Source organism: Theobroma cacao, chromosome 2 (genome assembly GCF_053813885.1).
Source record: "Theobroma cacao isolate CCN51 chromosome 2, ASM5381388v1, whole genome shotgun sequence".
Classification (NCBI taxonomy): domain Eukaryota; kingdom Viridiplantae; phylum Streptophyta; class Magnoliopsida; order Malvales; family Malvaceae; genus Theobroma; species Theobroma cacao.
The window spans coordinates 50,806,654-50,824,809 of record NC_142640.1 but is presented as its reverse complement, the minus strand read 5'-3'; the positions used below and the strand labels follow the sequence as shown (position 1 = coordinate 50,824,809).

The 18,156-nt window shown below is 38.7% G+C and overlaps 3 protein-coding genes and 1 pseudogene across 3 annotated transcripts; 3 read left to right on the top strand and 1 right to left on the bottom strand.

Moving 5' to 3' along the window:
• The first annotated feature begins 1,335 nt into the window (after positions 1-1,335).
• Positions 1,336-6,899, top strand: PERK9 (Protein kinase superfamily protein). Its single transcript, XM_007046306.3, has 8 exons — positions 1,336-3,103; positions 3,565-3,984; positions 4,064-4,153; positions 4,814-4,884; positions 4,985-5,061; positions 5,208-5,355; positions 5,964-6,125; positions 6,262-6,899. Exons 1-8 carry the CDS (start codon positions 2,083-2,085, stop codon positions 6,439-6,441), a joined length of 2,169 nt encoding a protein of 722 aa, XP_007046368.3. The 5' UTR covers positions 1,336-2,082; the 3' UTR covers positions 6,442-6,899.
• A 468-nt stretch (positions 6,900-7,367) lies between these two features.
• On the top strand, positions 7,368-8,415 carry LOC18610576 (uncharacterized). The gene has a single exon (XM_018115409.2). It carries the CDS (start codon positions 7,499-7,501, stop codon positions 7,871-7,873), a length of 375 nt encoding a protein of 124 aa, XP_017970898.1. The 5' UTR covers positions 7,368-7,498; the 3' UTR covers positions 7,874-8,415.
• A 139-nt stretch (positions 8,416-8,554) lies between these two features.
• Positions 8,555-9,653, top strand: LOC108660932 (putative calcium-binding protein CML15 pseudogene; annotated as a pseudogene).
• A 181-nt stretch (positions 9,654-9,834) lies between these two features.
• Positions 9,835-17,988, bottom strand: LOC18610574 (putative phospholipid-transporting ATPase 9). Its single transcript, XM_007046302.3, has 11 exons — positions 16,447-17,988; positions 14,331-15,685; positions 13,677-13,787; positions 13,303-13,579; positions 13,131-13,219; positions 12,924-13,032; positions 11,880-12,089; positions 11,618-11,743; positions 11,359-11,457; positions 11,010-11,201; positions 9,835-10,905 (listed from the first exon to the last, which is right to left on the bottom strand). Exons 1-11 carry the CDS (start codon positions 16,837-16,839, stop codon positions 10,297-10,299), a joined length of 3,570 nt encoding a protein of 1,189 aa, XP_007046364.3. The 5' UTR covers positions 16,840-17,988; the 3' UTR covers positions 9,835-10,296.
• Between the last annotated feature and the right edge of the window lie 168 nt (positions 17,989-18,156).

Below are 18,156 nucleotides of genomic sequence, written 5' to 3'. Positions count from 1 at the left end.
TTTTCTTGTACTAAGGAAGACATGAGGCGAGAGAAGGGTGCTTCCTTTTTCTCGTCCTAACCGCAGTTGGAATGGAGAGAAGACAGATGGAAGCGTGGGCACCGTGTGGTGTGGCCCTGAAATGTTGACGGAGTCAACAACTTTTTTAAGTAATGAATCGTGCAAATATTTTGCTTCCAGTTTTACTACATAAATCAATTAATGAAATTCCAAATAAAGGGTGTTGATTAGAATCGAAGGCACTATCAAATTCACGTAAATCATAACTTGGTTGAAGCTCAAATTCCCTTACCCCGGACCCCCAAGCTTTATGTAGAATTTAATGCAGCAAACATAAACTTGGATGACTTGGACGGGGCGTGAGAAACCCTAGACCCCTCTCTTTGACCCTATAAGAGGAAAAAAGCTAAAATAAAGTCTATTGCAGATGCAGTCAACCCCTGAATGCTTTAGATTTGGGCTGGAAGAAGAGTTCCTGCAGAGACAAAGTTTATGTAGTTCAACTTTGCACGCTAGGCTTGGAGCATTGGCAAATGATACACGATCGGCTCATGTGGCTTGACCTTGAGTAATTTTATGGAGAGATAACAAAGCTACTGCATTAATTGATGTACTCTTTACCAATAAAAAGAAATAGAAATAGAAGGCAATGTTTGAACTTAAAATTTTGTCTAACTGTTAAATAGAGTACTCAATTTGAATGAATAGTAATAACAATAATAATGATGAGCTGCAAACTTTAAGCAGAGCAAGCATGGTACAATGTCACGGGTTGGGGTTACCTTAGATTGTGCCAATGATTTTGACAAGTTTGCCCCACAGCCCACCACCACCAACACGCCTTTCTTACTCTCACTTCACAGCCTCCATTCTATGCATTATCATACATCTACCAGTATTTATTTCTTTCCAACAAAAAATACCCTTGATTTATCTAATCTAGTCTAGTCTATACATTATTATTATTATTATTCAATTTCTATATGCTTTTAGATTTATTAATTGTAGCATCACTGTCAAAATTACAGGATTAGTTTATCGTGTCAAAGGGAGTTTGCAGACAAAATCAGCATTTTAGCAGTAGATGGGGATTTGATTATTTAAATAAAACTTTGGGGTTTGGTTGGTATTCTAAATTTTTCTTATGATGTCATGCAGAAGGAAAATGAAAGAAAAAGTCCATGGTTTTTTGTAGAATAGAGATCACAAAAGTTAGAACAGCTGTGCTTTTACGTTCAGCACTTGGTTTTGAATAAGTCAAAAATTAGGAAAAATATTACCTTAACGTGATCTGACGTTACAATAAAAGCAAGGATTGTTGAATATCATTAGAATCAATCATCATATTATCATTATTATTTTAGATTAAATCTCGATGATTTTTAAACCCTTATTCTCTTTGTCCTACGTACTCCCAAGTATGAACTTGAAAGATGATGATTAGACAAAAAAAAAAAAACCCAAACGCAACGAGCGGATTAGATCAGTCTTGTTTGTCAATTTTGCTTAGGATTTGTGACCCACAATCCGTGTCCCAGGGGTGTGCTCATTGCAAACATATTTCACCACGGAGACCAACACTTACTGAATAGAAACTAGAAAGGCAAGGCCCTTTGAATTCTGGGATTTGTGTTTCTTCTGCAAAGCAACCAGTTTGCTTTGCTGCATTTGCTCAATCAAGGATCTGGGTTTTGCTTTCTAAGTGTTTTCTGACCTGAGTTTTAGTTCAAAACAGTGTTCCTGTGATCGTGCTGGTGAAGCCCATATCATCAACAGTTAGCCTGTTGTGTCTACGGGAAGCTTTCTGTGTTTCGAAGCAAGAGTGGTCTGTTTGGTAAAGTTTGGTGCTTGAATAAGCTGGCACTTGAAAGTTGGGAAGTTTGGATTTGCCTAGAATTTCAATTTGATCAGCGACAATTAGTGGAATTATTGTTTTTTCTTTTGTTAGATATGGATCATGTATATCTTGTGAAGCTTTCGTTACAGGATTCTTTTTTTCTATGAGATTGAACAAGAATGTTGGTATATGTGAAGTTATAGGAATTGATAGTGAACCATCATTTTGATTTGGTAACTAGATTGATGGCAACCACATCACCACCTCCAAATTCCTCTCCTCCTGCTGTGTCACCAGCTTCTGCTACCAATCCACCACCTCCACCAAGAACTCCTACTCCTCCACCTTCTACCAGTGCTCCACCACCTCAAAACTCTCCTCCTCCTGCACCTTCTACACGTGCCACGCCTCCTCTGTCCAATGCTAATCCACCTCCACCTCTACCTCCTCAACCCCCAGCGTCGCCTCCAGTCACCTCGTCACCACCACCTCCTGCTGAAACTTCACCTCCACCCCCACTGGCCCCACCCCCCCCTCGCCCTGCTGTTTCACCCACTTCCCCTCCGTCCAATTCTACTTCTCCGCCGCCAGCATCACCACCACCAACTCCACCACGTAGTCCTCCACCACCTGCACCCAGGCCATCACCTGGACCGCCACAAAATTTATCACCACCGCCATCCACTCAACCACCTGACGCTTCACCATCACCACAACCATCACCACCACCACCACCACCACCTCGACAACCACCATCACCTCCACCACCTACGAATTCATCATCGCCACCACCTGTTAATACACCAACACCATCACAATCTCCCAAAATTTCACCGCCACCACTATCTCAATCGCCACCGACAGTACATCCAAATTCACCTCCACCATCTTCTATATCTCCTACTCCAATACCTCCTCCCTCAAAGCTTACACCAGCCAGTTCTCAACCAACACCTTCACCTTCAAATTCTACTTCAAGATCATCTTCACCACCATCTGTATTAAGACTATCACCTCCTCCTCCTCCATCCGATAATCCGACTGTAAATGCTCCCAGTCCCAGTGCGCCAGAAAGCTCAGACTCCTCAGGTAATGATGGCATTGGTGTGGGGGGTGCAGTTGCTATTGGTGTAGCTGTAGGGATCATAGTGCTTAGCCTCATTGGGCTGGCTGTATGGTGCTTGACGAAGCAGAAGAAGAAGAAGCTTACTCGACTTAATGGTGGTTATGTTATGCCGTCCCCACTAGGCTCTTCCCCCAGATCAGGTAGGTTTTTTAATAGCTGCGTTGTTGTTTCCTTGGCATGTTATTGCTTACCCTCCTCTAAAACTTTGAACCTCCTCTTCAATTTGGGATCTTTCAGTTATCCTTCAAGCTTTGATTCCCTCCATCCATAATATGATAAATCCATATCCATTTCCTAAGTGCGAATTCAGATGCTGCTTATTGTGTGAAAAGAAAGGGAAAAAGGGGAAAAAGAATACAGCAAATGATAGATTTGTTACGATTTTAACTTGATGAATGTTGAATAACATGAAAGATACTTGGCACTAGGATACTATCCAGTTTATTGCACAAATAAGAAAAAGGTTGCATTGGATCTAACTGCTTATTTTTTTATACTCCTTTTATTTATTCATTTGCTTAGATTATTGTTGTTAAAATTTTAGATTTGAGCATATCAACTTAAATTCATGTTTTGATCGTTGATATTACCATGCTTTTAGATTCATTCTTTACAAAGACACACTCCTCAGCTCCTCTTATTGGAAGTAGTTCTGGAAGTGATTTTGTGCATTCATTGCCTCTGATGCCCGAACCTGGTAGTTTAGGCAATTCAAGGTCATTGTATACATATGAAGAATTAGCCAAGGCCACAAATGGATTTTCAGAGCAAAATCTTTTGGGTGAAGGTGGATTTGGAGCTGTTTATAAAGGGTTCTTACTAGATGGAAGAGAGGTGGCAGTAAAGCAGCTAAAAATTGGTGGGGGGCAGGGCGAGCGAGAATTTAAAGCTGAGGTTGAAATTATTAGTCGCATACACCATCGTCATTTGGTTTCACTTGTGGGTTACTGCATCTCTGAGAATCGAAGATTGCTCATATATGAATATGTCCCTAATAATACCCTTTATTTCCATCTTCATGGTAAGGCCATAACTGAGCTTCCAAGAATTGATTCACTGCACTGGACTGCTAATCTGACATGTCTTGCTCCTCATTTCAGCAGGGGAAGGTAGGCCCGTTCTGGATTGGGCAACACGTGTTAAAATTGCTGCAGGCGCTGCTCGTGGGATAGCTTATCTCCATGAGGACTGTAAGTATTTCCTTTCACAGATTGATTGCCAAGAAATAATCACCTTTGACACTGGAATCTTCCAAAATACTTAAAAAGGGAATATCTAGTTTTCCAGAATTATGTACTTATCATTTTGCAACAGATTAATGTCTGCTTTTTTTAACTTAATCTCTAAAAATTTCTGTGAGGGAATACACTATGGTATCTTGACGTAATGGCATGTTAGTTTGGCCACAGATCAGCATCTGTTATACATAGTGAGATCAAACAGGCTTTTATCACACAGCAAAAGAAAAAGAAAAAAGGAAGCAATTATTCTTTAACTTATTCCAAGTAAGAAGTAGATGGCAAATTCATCACCGACCGTCTTCTTCTTTTAAGTAAACGATATGTTCTTTTGGCTTGGTTTAGAAAAGGAAGGATCAGTCATCCATCCTTGATTCTTTTGCAGTCCATGATGTAACCTTGATGGAGAGTGTACTCTTTCCAACTGTCCCTTGCAGCGCAGAACTTTCTTTGTAGTAGTGCATATACAGAATTTACCCTGTTCAACATTTGCAGAAACATCTTTCTTTTCTCCTTCTAATCTTTGTTTTCCAAATGAACAGTCAAATGTTTTGTTGGTTGATTAAATTGTCAAGGTTTGTTATTTATATTGTTTCACATGTTCAATGTCAGGTCATCCTCGTATTATTCACAGGGATATCAAGTCATCAAACATTCTTTTAGATAACAACTTTGAAGCTCGGGTATGGATGTTTTTCTCTTTCCCTCGTCATCTCAAGCTACATTCAGCTCTTATTGCCTTAATTTAGGTCATGGTCTTACAGTTTCTAATCTACCTTACAGGTTTCGGACTTTGGACTTGCCAAGTTAGCTTTGGATGCAAATACACATGTAACTACACGTGTTATGGGAACTTTCGGGTAGGCTCTTAACCATTGACAATATTAATGTTGAAGGAGGGCTCATAGGTCATTTCAACTAGTTTTTGAGATATAGTAGCCAAAGGTATAACTTTTCATTCTTATTGACAATATATACATCAACCATTTTTACATTGGTTGTTCAGATATATGGCCCCTGAATATGCATCAAGTGGTAAATTGACTGAGAAATCCGACGTGTTTTCTTTTGGAGTCGTGCTTTTGGAGCTAATTACTGGACGGAAGCCTGTAGATGCATCTCAACCCCTCGGAGATGAAAGTCTAGTTGAATGGGTAATTTATTGATTTAACCATTCATTAATGTCCAGTCCCAATATTCTAAAATAATTCATCATACGTTCTAGTGTAAATCAATGAGTGTCAAATTATTTTTGGTAAAGTTTGTTACTTCGCTAGTAACAGATTAAGGGGGTTGATTTTGAATGTGGTTCTTTTTTGTGTTGCATTATATAGATTCTTATGACCTAGAAGAAGGGCAAAAGGAAAAGATTTTCTTCTATTTTTTATTGTTTACAAGGATGATGCTGTGGATTCTTTCAGACCTTAGTTGCGGGCTTTTGAAATTGAAGTGCCTTTTTACTCCATCCTAACAAATTGATTCCGAAGCTCTTTTCCTGAATTCTCAAAATGCTAGAGAAAATCTTTTCATAATTCATGGGTAGTTGAAACAAAAGATTTGTCTTTTCACTAAGAGAGTCATGGATAACAAATGGAGTTGTTCACTATTTCTCTACTTGAAGTTTGCTTTTTATTCTAATTTGATGCATATACACATACGTGCTTGTAATAGCCATGAGAACAAGAAAAATAGTGAAAGACATCTGAGTATGCTAAAGAAATAACTAAAACTTGGCTCATGAAAAATCTACTTCATGCTTCAGGCCCGGCCTTTGCTGAATCATGCACTGGATAGTGAGGAATTTGATGGTTTGTCAGATCCAAAGCTTGGCAGAAACTATGTTGAAAGTGAAATGTTTCGGATGATTGAGGCTGCTGCAGCTTGTGTGCGGCATTCAGCTGCGAAAAGACCACGAATGGGACAGGTAGTAAAAGTTTGGTACTGAACAAGTGAATAGTCTTTCTTCTCTTTTCCTTTTTCCCATCTCTGAGTCTGAATATTAGAACTATATGGAGTTATTGTCAGTGTCAAATATTTCTTACTCTAGTTATATTTCTCAGGTTGTGAGAGCTTTTGATAGTTTGGCCACATCAGATCTAACCAATGGAATGAGAGTGGGTGAAAGCGAGGTATATAACTCTGCGCAGCAATCTGAAGAAATAAGATGGTTTCAGAGGATGGCTTTTGGTAGTCAAAATTACAGTTCAGATTATTTTAGCGAGATTAGTAGGGGTAGTTGAAGAAGAACATGGTAAATATTGAAAGGCCATTTCATCTTAAACCCGGAGGGTTTGCAAGCTGAGCTGGACTTCAATTCAAATTAACTAAGTACGGAGGTTTTCGGCTGAAACATACTAATTTGTCCATCTCTGGAATTTGACAGCACCAGATGAGAGAGTTTTTAGACCCTCCAAAAGTTTTCAACATGTATCATTTATGTATTTTCTCCCCCATTCAGCCATTCTACTGAAATTCTTTTGGCTTGTAATTAGTCCATGCCAGTTTTGTTCCAACCAATGGACGTTGGAGTTATAATAAAGCTTGTATTCAAATTTTCCCTCAAAATACCAGCAGATAACATTGTGAGCAGTTAGTTATAGTGTTGTGTTCATGTATTCCCTTATCTCTTGTAAAATCCTCTTTCTAATAAAAAAAAAAAAAAGAGGGAAAAAAGCATGTAAACCCATCTATTCCCTTATCTCCAAGCTTAATTTCTCCTTCCTGGCTACAATAAATGAGATCATATACATGTATGTCTGCTGACAATTAGACATACATATTTCACAGGAAGCATGGAAAAACTGAATTGACTAATGATTACAAGAAATGGAGGACATATATCAGATATTGCAGTTTAGGCCCCTTTTAGTTGTATCAGAAACAAGCGAAAGCGCTTTTCTTTATAAGACAAGCTTTATGACAGCTTCGCAGTAGAATTTAAGGAATTTGATTTGGACAGCAATGGTTTCCTTAACGTCTAATATTCTACATATTTTATTTGATTGCGTCATTGTTGGTTTCTTGTTCCTTGTTTTTTGGGAAAGTGATGATTGCCTCCTTTGAGATTGAGAACTTGTCTATGCTTCTGGTAATGCAAAAATATGTAATCTTAAGTCATGGCGGATTGCCTCCCTTTTTAAATTTGCCACAGCCACACATCATTTTTTGTTTGCTTTACCTTTCATAAAACCTCCCGTGAGGAGAAGGAACTGATTCCTTATCAAGTCATGACTTACTTTGTGCAGGCATCTTATTTCCTTCACCACCTTCTTCCTTATTCTTCCACCTTTCACAGCAATGGAGGACTGCAACATGCTGGTAGCTGATTGTATTGTCATATGTTGCTGTAGCCAATGCTTGATTCTCCAAATGGTCATCTTCGTCTTGCTCAAACTTCCTTGCAAACTAATTCGGAAAACGAAAGGATATGCTAAGAAGAAACTTGGACGGGGGAGAAAGGGGAGGACGAGGACTGAGAGGGTAAAGGGTGGATTCCACGATGAGGCTGTAGAAATACACAGGAGTTCCATACGTATAGAAATACTAGAAGGTCTTGCCTGTACTGGTGGTGAAGGCCATGGCTTTCGATGTTGTATAGAGGAAGCTGAGAAGGTGTTGGAAGAGTTGTCTGAGAAAGGAGAGTTTGCATTCGGAAGCTTTTGGGGCAGATGAGAGACATCATCAGGGAATGTCCTCATCATGTGTAGCCAATCAATCAATCAGGGATTTGATTGATAGTATTAATTTTGTACAGGATGATGAATCAACAGAAAATGGTTATTTGGGGTGCATGAGACCGAAAATGTGCTGTAGATTTTGATTCAGGTGCGGCGCCATGGCCTGGGGTAATACTAGCAGTGTGTGCTAAAAACCAAAAAACCTGTTTCGAGGATGCAATTTTACCTCAAGCAAGCAGTACCCCTTCACTCGCTTGAGGATGCAATTTGGTTAACCAGGCTTAATCAGGTAAGATGAGATAAAAGCATTTCTTCATCTTTTGACACGATGAAACATATTTTAGCACTAAAGTTATTCATAAGTAGAACAATTAATGTTGCATATTGTTTGAGAAGCAAGGGTGATAAAATAATTAAACAAGATTATGAGACCATAAAATTAATTAAAGGAAGACATTAAAGTTTGAGAGAAAGACGCAGGTGGGGTCCAATAATTGTCCCAGCACACGCATGTGGTCTTACCAGTTGAACTTTAAGACAGAACAGACAGCAAGAGTGTGGATTGGATCCCCTTCCCTTCCCTTCCCTTCCCTACCCTACCCTTTCCTTGTCCTTTCAAAACAAAAACGCGCTTTCCATTTTGAACCATTCCAAATTGGACTTTTCCCACCCCACCCAACGCCACGTCTTCCCCTTCTCGTAACAAACCAACCACCACGTATGTATATCGCTCCTCCTCTCTTTCTTTTTGTCTTTGCTCCTCTTCTTCTTCTTCCTCTTCCTCTTAATAATTTCTCCTTCTCGTCCCCTCCCTAATATCTCTAACCCTCATGCCCACCATGACCACCAACCAATCCCAGCACCAACTCAAGCAACTCAAAGACATATTCATGCGGTTCGACATGGATTCCGATGGCAGCCTCACGCATCTTGAGCTCGCCGCTCTCTTGCGCTCCTTGGGCCTCAAACCTAGCGGTGACCAACTCCACATTTTGCTACACAACATGGATGCTAACGGGAATGGCTTTGTCGAGTTCGATGAATTGGTCAATGCCATAATGCCCGACATGAGCGAGCAGGTTTTGATCAACCAGGCGCAGTTGTTGGAGGTTTTCCGATCATTTGACCGGGACGGCAATGGATTCATTACCGCGGCTGAGCTTGCAGGGTCCATGTCCAAGATGGGGCATCCCTTGACGTACCGTGAACTTACGGAGATGATGAGAGAGGCCGATACCAATGGAGATGGCGTCATAAGTTTCAACGAGTTTGCAAACATCATGGCAAAATCGGCTGCCGATTTTCTTGGCATTAAAGTCAATTGATTCATCGTCCGGATCCCATGTTGCATCATTAATCTTTTTGCTCCTGTGAATACATGTAGCTACTTATATCAACGAGGATGATGGATAGGAATTGTGTTCATGGTTTGATGATGTACGTGATTCTTCCAACCCGATTGACTTGAAATTAGTTTCAATATTAATATTCTCTTTCTCTTTTGCTTTTTGTTCTTTGATCATTACATATACCATCAGTGATGTACATGAGACATGATTGATTTCGAGGAAGGAGGACTTGGGAGTTGAGTCATCGTCTCAAATTAAATATCTGGTTGATCACAGAAAGAAACAAGTTGCAATATGGGAATTATTGGTCTGACTTAAGTCTCGGGTATTTCATTGTCAAGATGTGGCCGTGAAACTAGGTTTTATCCACCCACCCATTGCCCACTTGCTACTATAATAATATAACAATTTTTTGTTTTTTTGTCAGCTTGGGAGAGTAGTATAGTATATAATTGGTCTAAATTGATGTACAAAAAACAGGATTAAATTATCCAACACTGTTTATGTTTATCCTTGAATAAAAAAGGTGGATGCTTTTTTAAATGCAATTGCTAAAATGAATAGTAATACAGACGGCATCTCTGAGAAACCAACAAAGATGGAAGAATACAATCGAATTTGAGACAAATTTTCATTGAAAAAAGAACCTTACACTTATTTAGTTGCCAAAAAGAATTGATTTATTAAACATATGAATGAAAATTGAGCCTGAAACAGCTGCACTATTTCTAACTCTAAAACTATAACCGCTCTTCTAACTCATGCCATGCCTCCGATTTTGTCTAAAATACAAGAGTTATGGTACAAAAAGTGGGGGAAAATTGTAAGTTGCCCCCACGGCAAAGACTCAAAATTTACAATATCCGGGATGCAGATGCTCTATGTTTCTGCCATCCACATGCAAAATACTGAATTTTGCTTCTGTACATTGTCTGCCTGTGATTGATCCTACTTGCCGTGAAACCCCCTATCGTATAATTCATGTCCTGCAGGCAGAATTTCAGGTTTGGGCATATTTCCACCATCCACAGGAATCATACAGCTAATATCATCTGTGTTCGTGTGATTCTTATCTTTGGCACATGCTTGCTGCTCTACGTGCCGTGAAACCCACAGTTGTTGGGCGAATGGACCTTTGGCGCACCATCTCACAGTAGTCCGGATCATTTGACCGCCCCTCATGCCTTATCCACTGTATCATTCCATGATACATGGGAAAGAAGCGCATCTGAATTGCCGAGTATAAGAAGTATGGGATCAGGGTTGCGATCACAACGAAAAGTGTGATGAGCCAGTATGAAGGAGCTGGGGCAAGAGCTTCAATGAAGACTTGGTAAGCATTAGTTGAAAAGCTGGGAGGCAAGGCACCATATACCAACTGAAACAGATACCAGACTGCGATTGAGCCCCAGATGACAATATGTTGTATTAAGGTGAAGTAACTAATTGAAAGGGCCATCTGCAGGTTCACAGCCCAGACTACGCATGTGTACATTGTTCCCCCTAAAATTTCTCTACCAGCAGTTTTTCCTGCATGATTGAATGCTTCGTGCTCCAATGCTTTTGAGCACAAGAAGAAAATGGTTATGGCGCTGTAAAACCCATTAAACATCCAGCTGACTATGCGGCACCAGCTGAAGAGAACATTCTGCACCCCTTCTTGGTATAACAGAGGAAACTGCCATAAAACAGCACAAAACAGTTAACAAAGGTTTCATAATAATTTGCTAAGAAACCCAAATATGGTGAATAAAGCCCAGAAAACAGAAATAAAAGACCCACCTTGAGACAGAAGCGTGCAGATACATCCTGGTCAAAAACTCCCATAGCAATTACTGGAATTGATGAGAAGAATACATTATACAGCGACAAATACCAATCATTGTAGGCAGGTTGCGCTGAAAACGATGCGTATGCCTCGTATAAAAAGATTGTGAAACCGAATGTAATATTCTTGTAGAAAAAGTAGCATATCTGGCAACAGAAGAATAAAGCCAGTCAGGCTTTGAAGGAGTAACCTTTTCATGCAAGTCAAAGCAGTCTGTCAATCGATAACCTCTAGTTTTATTAAATTGTTTTAATAATTTAAAGAATGACTAGTGACTAAAGCAACAAATGAACGCATTATTACCATTGATGAAATTCTCCTGTAACACCAATGTCCATGCACAAGTAGCAAGCGTTCCAAATATCGAAACTGAGCAATTGCAACATCACTTGACATCACTGCCTGCATTAGAAGAAATAAAATGATAAGAAAAAAGGAGTTTGTGAGCACAAAAAATCATTTAAGAGATTCTAATATCCTTCAACAGTTACAAATTACAATGCTTTCAGTATTTTTCTTAGCATCCCTGGCAAATTAAAAGTGAATATTAAATTATAAATACCTGCATTCCTTCCACACCACTGATTCCAATTCCAATATCTGCTTCTTGAAGCATTCCCACATCATTAGCACCATCACCGATAGCTAACGTTGTTTTCCCAGTTCCTGATTTAACTAGTCTTGTAACCTATGAATGTCAGTTTTGTCATTAAAAACATATAATTACTTGAAGCAAAGACCAACTGATGAAAGGAAAGGGGAATGAAGAATGAACTCAAAATTGACTTGTTAACAGTAAAATCACAGAAAAGTTGTAATCCTACCAGTGCCTTCTGTTTTGGTGAAGAGCGGCAGCAAATTACAGATGCACAACCAATGGCAAGCTCCAAAAATATATTCTTTATATCATCCTCTAGAGCATAAGCAAGTGATTTCCCATCAATGATCAAAGCAAAAGCCTCAGAGCTTGCACTTGATGCAGTGACCTGAGCCTTCCCTTGAATTATCTGTTCAAGGACGCTTTTCCTTGAAGCCTAAAAGAAAATCATCCTATTAATATATTACATATATTATACACACATATACAGGCACACAAAGCACAAAATTCATAAAAAAGTATTAGCACCTCACAATTTCCCTGCACCATAAAATATTAATAACAATAATAGAGAAAAAACAAATAAACAGAAGCATGACGAACATATAATACTCAACACACCAGTCATGGTATAAATTCCTACTTTTCTTTAGACCTGCTTCTTATGACAAATTCAGAGATTAATGAGAATTAACCCATCTTCCAAGAGAGTGAGATGGGATGGGGGATTATAAGAATTTGCTCTGTTCTTTCAGGAGATGGCATTGATTCAACAACCCCTTCACTCTATAGTATATTGTCCTTTCTCTACCACAGTAGTTTTGCAGAGACAAACTTTTTCTTTTCTTTTAAAATGTATGTATCAATTGAATTTAGTTGTCAATTCTTGTAGATTTAGTAAGCACTGTCTATCAAATCCATCTCCTTGTATTTTTTTATAAAGAAGGACATAAAAAACAGCCAGCACTTGGACACTTGGTACAATTTAACCAAGTTATGTTTGAAAGGCAGCCTCAGAATTCAACTTGTCGGCAGAATCTAGTTATAAGAAAAGCTAATAATTTCTTTAAAAGCAGCCAAAGTAAGCATGGCTGTTAATTATTCAACAGATATACAGGCCTAATAGGTCCATTAGAGGGAATGATGTCAACAGTTATGCAAGCTAACTACTCATGCTTTGCAGCATTATATCATACAAAAGAAGTTGCTCATGTCATTGCCATATAGATATAAGAGAAGCTCTAAGAACTACAATTTTAAGTCATTTTACCTTGGTGATGGCATTGTTTTGTCCAGTTTTTTCCAATGACTGGATTTCTGGAGTGTCTAAATTGATTATAATCTGCTTCATTCCTTGTCTAAGCAAACTACAAGCATAGCTGCAAATTTATAAATTCAGGTTAGCAATCACAATGAGCAAATTAATGAACATTTTACCATTAGCAGAAACAGAAAAAGTCATACCCAGAAAGCATACCCAATATTGATGGCAGTTTCCATCTTGTCTCCAGTCAACACCCATAGCTTAATCCCTGCTTGAGCAAGCTTGTCAATGCAGTCAGGAACCTGTTCAGTAGAATAAAAGAAATATATCAGTCCCCCACATCCCTCCAAGAGGATTAAATTATACTCTATATATTCCACCCTACCCCATTTTGAAGTTTGTCCTCAACAGCTGTAGCACCTAAGAGAATTAGCTCCCTCTCAATTTTGTCTGCAACTTCATCAATTAATGTTTCACTATCTGCACTAACTGAGTTTTTTGCCTCAGTGAATTTCTCATTGAACACGTTGTAGTCATTTTCAGAAAGTTCACGATAGGCCAGTAGTAGTGTCCTCAGGCCTGCATCTGCATACTCGTTAATGTGCTCCCTAGTATCCTCTTCAAAGTCACGACCATTCTTGGCCAGCCTTTCAAACATTACACTGCATAGGGTAAAACATCATGATGATATTGTAGTGCAACTAAAAGGGAAATAAATGTTATTGATGTGCTCAAAATTTCGGTTTAGTTTATACTAACCTGTCAGCACCTTTGCAAAGTAGTAGAAGTTTTCCCTCCTCATCTCTCACAATTACAGACATCCGTTTTCTGGAGCTGTTAAACTCTAGAACATTCACAAGTGTATACAACCTGCAAAATGGAAATTATTCACTCAAAATATTCTTAAACAAGTGAAGCATCATTTTAAGGACAATATCCCTGCATGCTGATGGGTATATACTCATACATGCAAAGAGTAACATATAAACCATTCTGTCTTCTTTCTTTCTTTAATTAGCCAACTATATTAGAGGGAAAACAAAACAGTGAAAGCAAGTTAAGAGGATCAACTGGATCTTTCTGACCATGAAGCTGATATTTAGTTTAGTAGCCCCATGCAATCAAGTTTCTAATTTCAAAGAAAATGAATCCATCTTTCAGCGTCCATTGCCTAAAAAATAATGCTCTAAGATAAACAAGAAAGCTATAAAGCATTCATTTCTTGTTTGATCTGTTTTCTACTGAGATTAAACAGACTAGTATGTTCCTATTAAGCTTATAAATGGTTCAGGGGCCAGGTGAACTTGACATCAAGATATTCCCACAACGTTAGCCAATGGCATAAAATAAGCATAAGATGATTTTATAGCGACATAATGTGCAGTTAGTTAAGGCATGAAAAGATATTTTCACCTGTCAACTTTCTTTCCAGACACAGGATCCAACTCAAGTATGGAGATGCTTGTTTGTGTCCTTTTGTAGAATTCAAAGCCGAGTTCTCTTGCTGCAATCACAAATGCTGCTTCATCAGGTGATTCAGCCTCATACATAACTTTCCCTGTATCTTCATCCACTTCAGGTATTGCAGTATGACAGATCGCTAATAGACGAAAAAACTTCTGGATGACATCTGCACAAGGCTCATTAACCCAGTTTCCATTCATGATCCTTTCATCCTTAAAGTTAAAGCCTTTAACGGTTGGCTTTATATCAGTAGAACCATGATTATGATTCAGACCGTTTAGTTTTTCATGAGCCAAGGGTGAACCTTTCTTTCTATCCATAGCCCTCTCAACCTCTGTAACACCACGGCCATAAGCTGTACCAGCTACAGAACACTTGATGAACTCCATCGAATTGCACGTTAATGTTCCTGTCTTATCAGATAGTATTGTATCAACTTGGCCAAGCTCTTCAATCAAATTAGAAGTACGGGCATGCGCTGGTTTGTCAGCCTCCTCATAATACATGTGAATATCTTGATTGATGAAGATGCTCTGAAGAACTTTAACAATTTCTATTGACACGTACAAGGAGATGGGGATGAAGTAGCTATAAAGAAGAAGAGCCGTTAGGAAGTGATATATTGCTGCAGCTGGGGCTTTTTTAGGATCAAAGAAAATGTCAGAACTATCAGGTCTAAGATACCATCTGTCTTTGATCCTTCCATTTTCCAGGTCCTTTCTAGTTGCAACTCCAAAGAAAATGGAACCAACAAACCCCATTATAAATACAATAAAAAACATTAAGTAGATAATACGATCCATCTTCTTCTCAATTTTGCTTCTTTTAGAAGGAGGGTCTGTAGAATTTTGCATGACCTTGGTGTCATGACCAGTGAAGACAACAGCCCCATATATGTATTCTGTATTCCGGAGTTTTGAGTCTCGTAGGAGAAGTTGTTGAGGAGAAAGGGGGTACTGTTGCTCTTCAAACTCCATACTTCCAACAAAAGAGTACAAATTTGCATTTGGGTCCTCACATTTAATAGTAGCCTTAAAGTCCAGAAAGTTATAGTCTTCCTGTAAGGATGAAGTTACCTCTAGTGCTTGTTTCAATTTCAAATTGGTTTCCCCATCAAGGTTCATGGTCTCAACATAGCAGACTGCATCCTCATAACTGGATGCAAGCAAGATGAGGTCTGTTGGAAAAAATTCATCTTTTTGCACCTTTACAATGTCTCCCACTCTAAGATTCTTCCATTCAGAATACTGAAAGTTTCCATCACGTTGATGAACTTTTACCTTTCTGTTGTTCACCTCAATATCCTGAAGACATTGCGGATTGAACCATCAATTGTTGAACATAAAAAAAACAACCAAGTTATGGAAATTTAAATTTTGCAGTTCTAGAAAGCATCTGGACCTCGAGCTAACTAGCAGCAAGACAATCCCGCAATGAAAGAAGTACAAGCATTTAGGTATTAATAAAACTCAATCAATTTCTTTGATTACACATACAGTCCAGCTGAAAACAACTTGATATACCGAGAAAGCAGAGCAGATGTATTTTATGGCAATCAAGATGGTCCATGCATACAGCAAAAGGATGATGCAATTGAGCAATGATGTGATGTTCTGATCCTATTTACAGCCAAAATGACCTTTACATCTACAACAAAAACACAAGGCAAATGCCAACATTGCCAATCAAGTAAACATTTTTACAAATTTTTCCTTTCTATATATGGAATATAAATTGAATGTACTCCACTAAAAGGAAACGATTCCCATATTCCTGTACTGTGTTCTCTTGCCCGCCTATAAAAATTAGGAGGCTTCTTCAAAAATTCGCCCAAATTTATAAATAAAATAAAAAATTAAAGAGAAATGAGATCAGAAAATAAAAAAGTGCAGTGCAAAGGGGAACGTTGAAAATCCTCTAGAACTAATAATTATCTCCTAGCTGAAGAGCTAATTAAACAGAAGTCGACAATCCAAAAAATAAAAGAAAAAGAAAGGAAAGGAAACTAACGAGTAGTGAGAAAATAATAAAGCGAAAAAGTAGAAAGCAAAAAAAAGAGTGAAACCTGCTGATTTCGGCGCCAATCTTCGACACCTTCTTTGACCATAGTTGCGCCAATAACGATGATGAGAGGGACGATAGCACTAATGGCGGAATAAGGTGCGAGAGGAGTGAGAGAGAGTATACCAGTGACCAAAAAGAAAAAGTTAGCAACCCTCCTGAATTGCTCGAACAATGACTTTGGCAAGAACGTAGCAACTGTATACTTAGCAGTCCTGACATAATTATCACAGTAATTGCGGATTCCCGCTTCCGAGCAATCTGGTTCGTTGCAAAAAACTTCCCTGGAGAATCCTGGCCCCCCAATCTGCGAATGGTCTTCCTTGAATGATGCTTTACCACATGCAAATCCATAGATCTTGCTCAACACCAGCTTCCTCCTTCTACCACCACCCATTCTCTTTCTTTCTCTCTTTATCAAAACTAACAACAATTAATTCTTCGCTGCTAAATTAATGCAGCTTTTCCCCCCAAACACTTCTCCTCTGAATCTTAATTTCTCATTTAACAATATATGTACATACTGTGTAAATGTACAGTCTAGTCTGTATGTATATTCAACTGGATATATAAAAGAAGAAAAAAAAAACAGAGCTTGTTTAAGGGCAACAACTGGCAACAAACCCCAAAATATTCGAAAGGAAAAACAAAAGCAGAGGCCCCAGAACGAAAATGATAAAATAAGAGGAATACCAGTTTACAAAAACAAAAACACAAACCCAGATAAAGTTTGAGGTGTGGAGCTCAAAACCCCAGAGAATGAATAAAGAAATAGGATTTAGCAGCCAGAAATGAAACTTTTTTGCGAATGAAAAAATTTAGACTTCAGACAGAGAGAGGAAAGCAGAGGACATATATATGCAAAGGGTTGGCTTTGAAAGAGAAAGTACTCAGAAACAGAGGGAGAATTTTACAAGTTAGTATAATCAAATTAATAGGAAGAAAGGATGTCATTTGATTCTCCCATATATAATATGAGAAGAAAATGGTTGAAGAAGCTTGGAAGAAAAAAAAAGGGGGGGGGGGGGGTCTTGAAAATTCAGATAAATGACATTTCTTTGGTTTATTTTTGGTTTCTCTGCTCCTAGGATATAGCTGTGATTAGCCGAAGCTTTGAACGAAGACTTGGATGGAATGATTGACTTTTGATTATGGACGCGCATTGCCCCTTTTACATTTCCAACATCTGTTTTTCATTTTTCTTAGAAAAACAGATGGGGATATTGAGAGATTATAGAATATTACTTGGCATCCCTCAACATGTCATAAATTGTCGCGGGCAAACTTCCTTTGCCTTTTACAAATTCATCCATGCCAACGGTGACCGTTGCTTTCCGTTTTTTATTTAGTCGTCTTCTTCTTCTTATCCTCTCTCTCTCTCTCTCTCTCTCTCTAACAAGTTTCCTAGAAATTGTAATAATACTCCCCAATTTTGTACATAATTATTAAAGGGTAATGAACAAGAGATGCGCCGCCGTCGTCGTCGTGGCGGAGAAGGAAGGAGGCAACGTGTAGGAGGGGTGATTGGTCAAAGCCTCATCACAACTCGATCACATGCATCCAAATTTTCCCTCACCAGTAAGAGAGGAGTTACTGGTTCACAAAATATGTGAGTTTTTTGGACAATAAAAAGACAAAACCAGCGGAGGTTTGGATTTGTAACTTGTAAGACAAAAACTAAGAAAAAGCAAAGGAGTTGAGCACATGAGGCAGG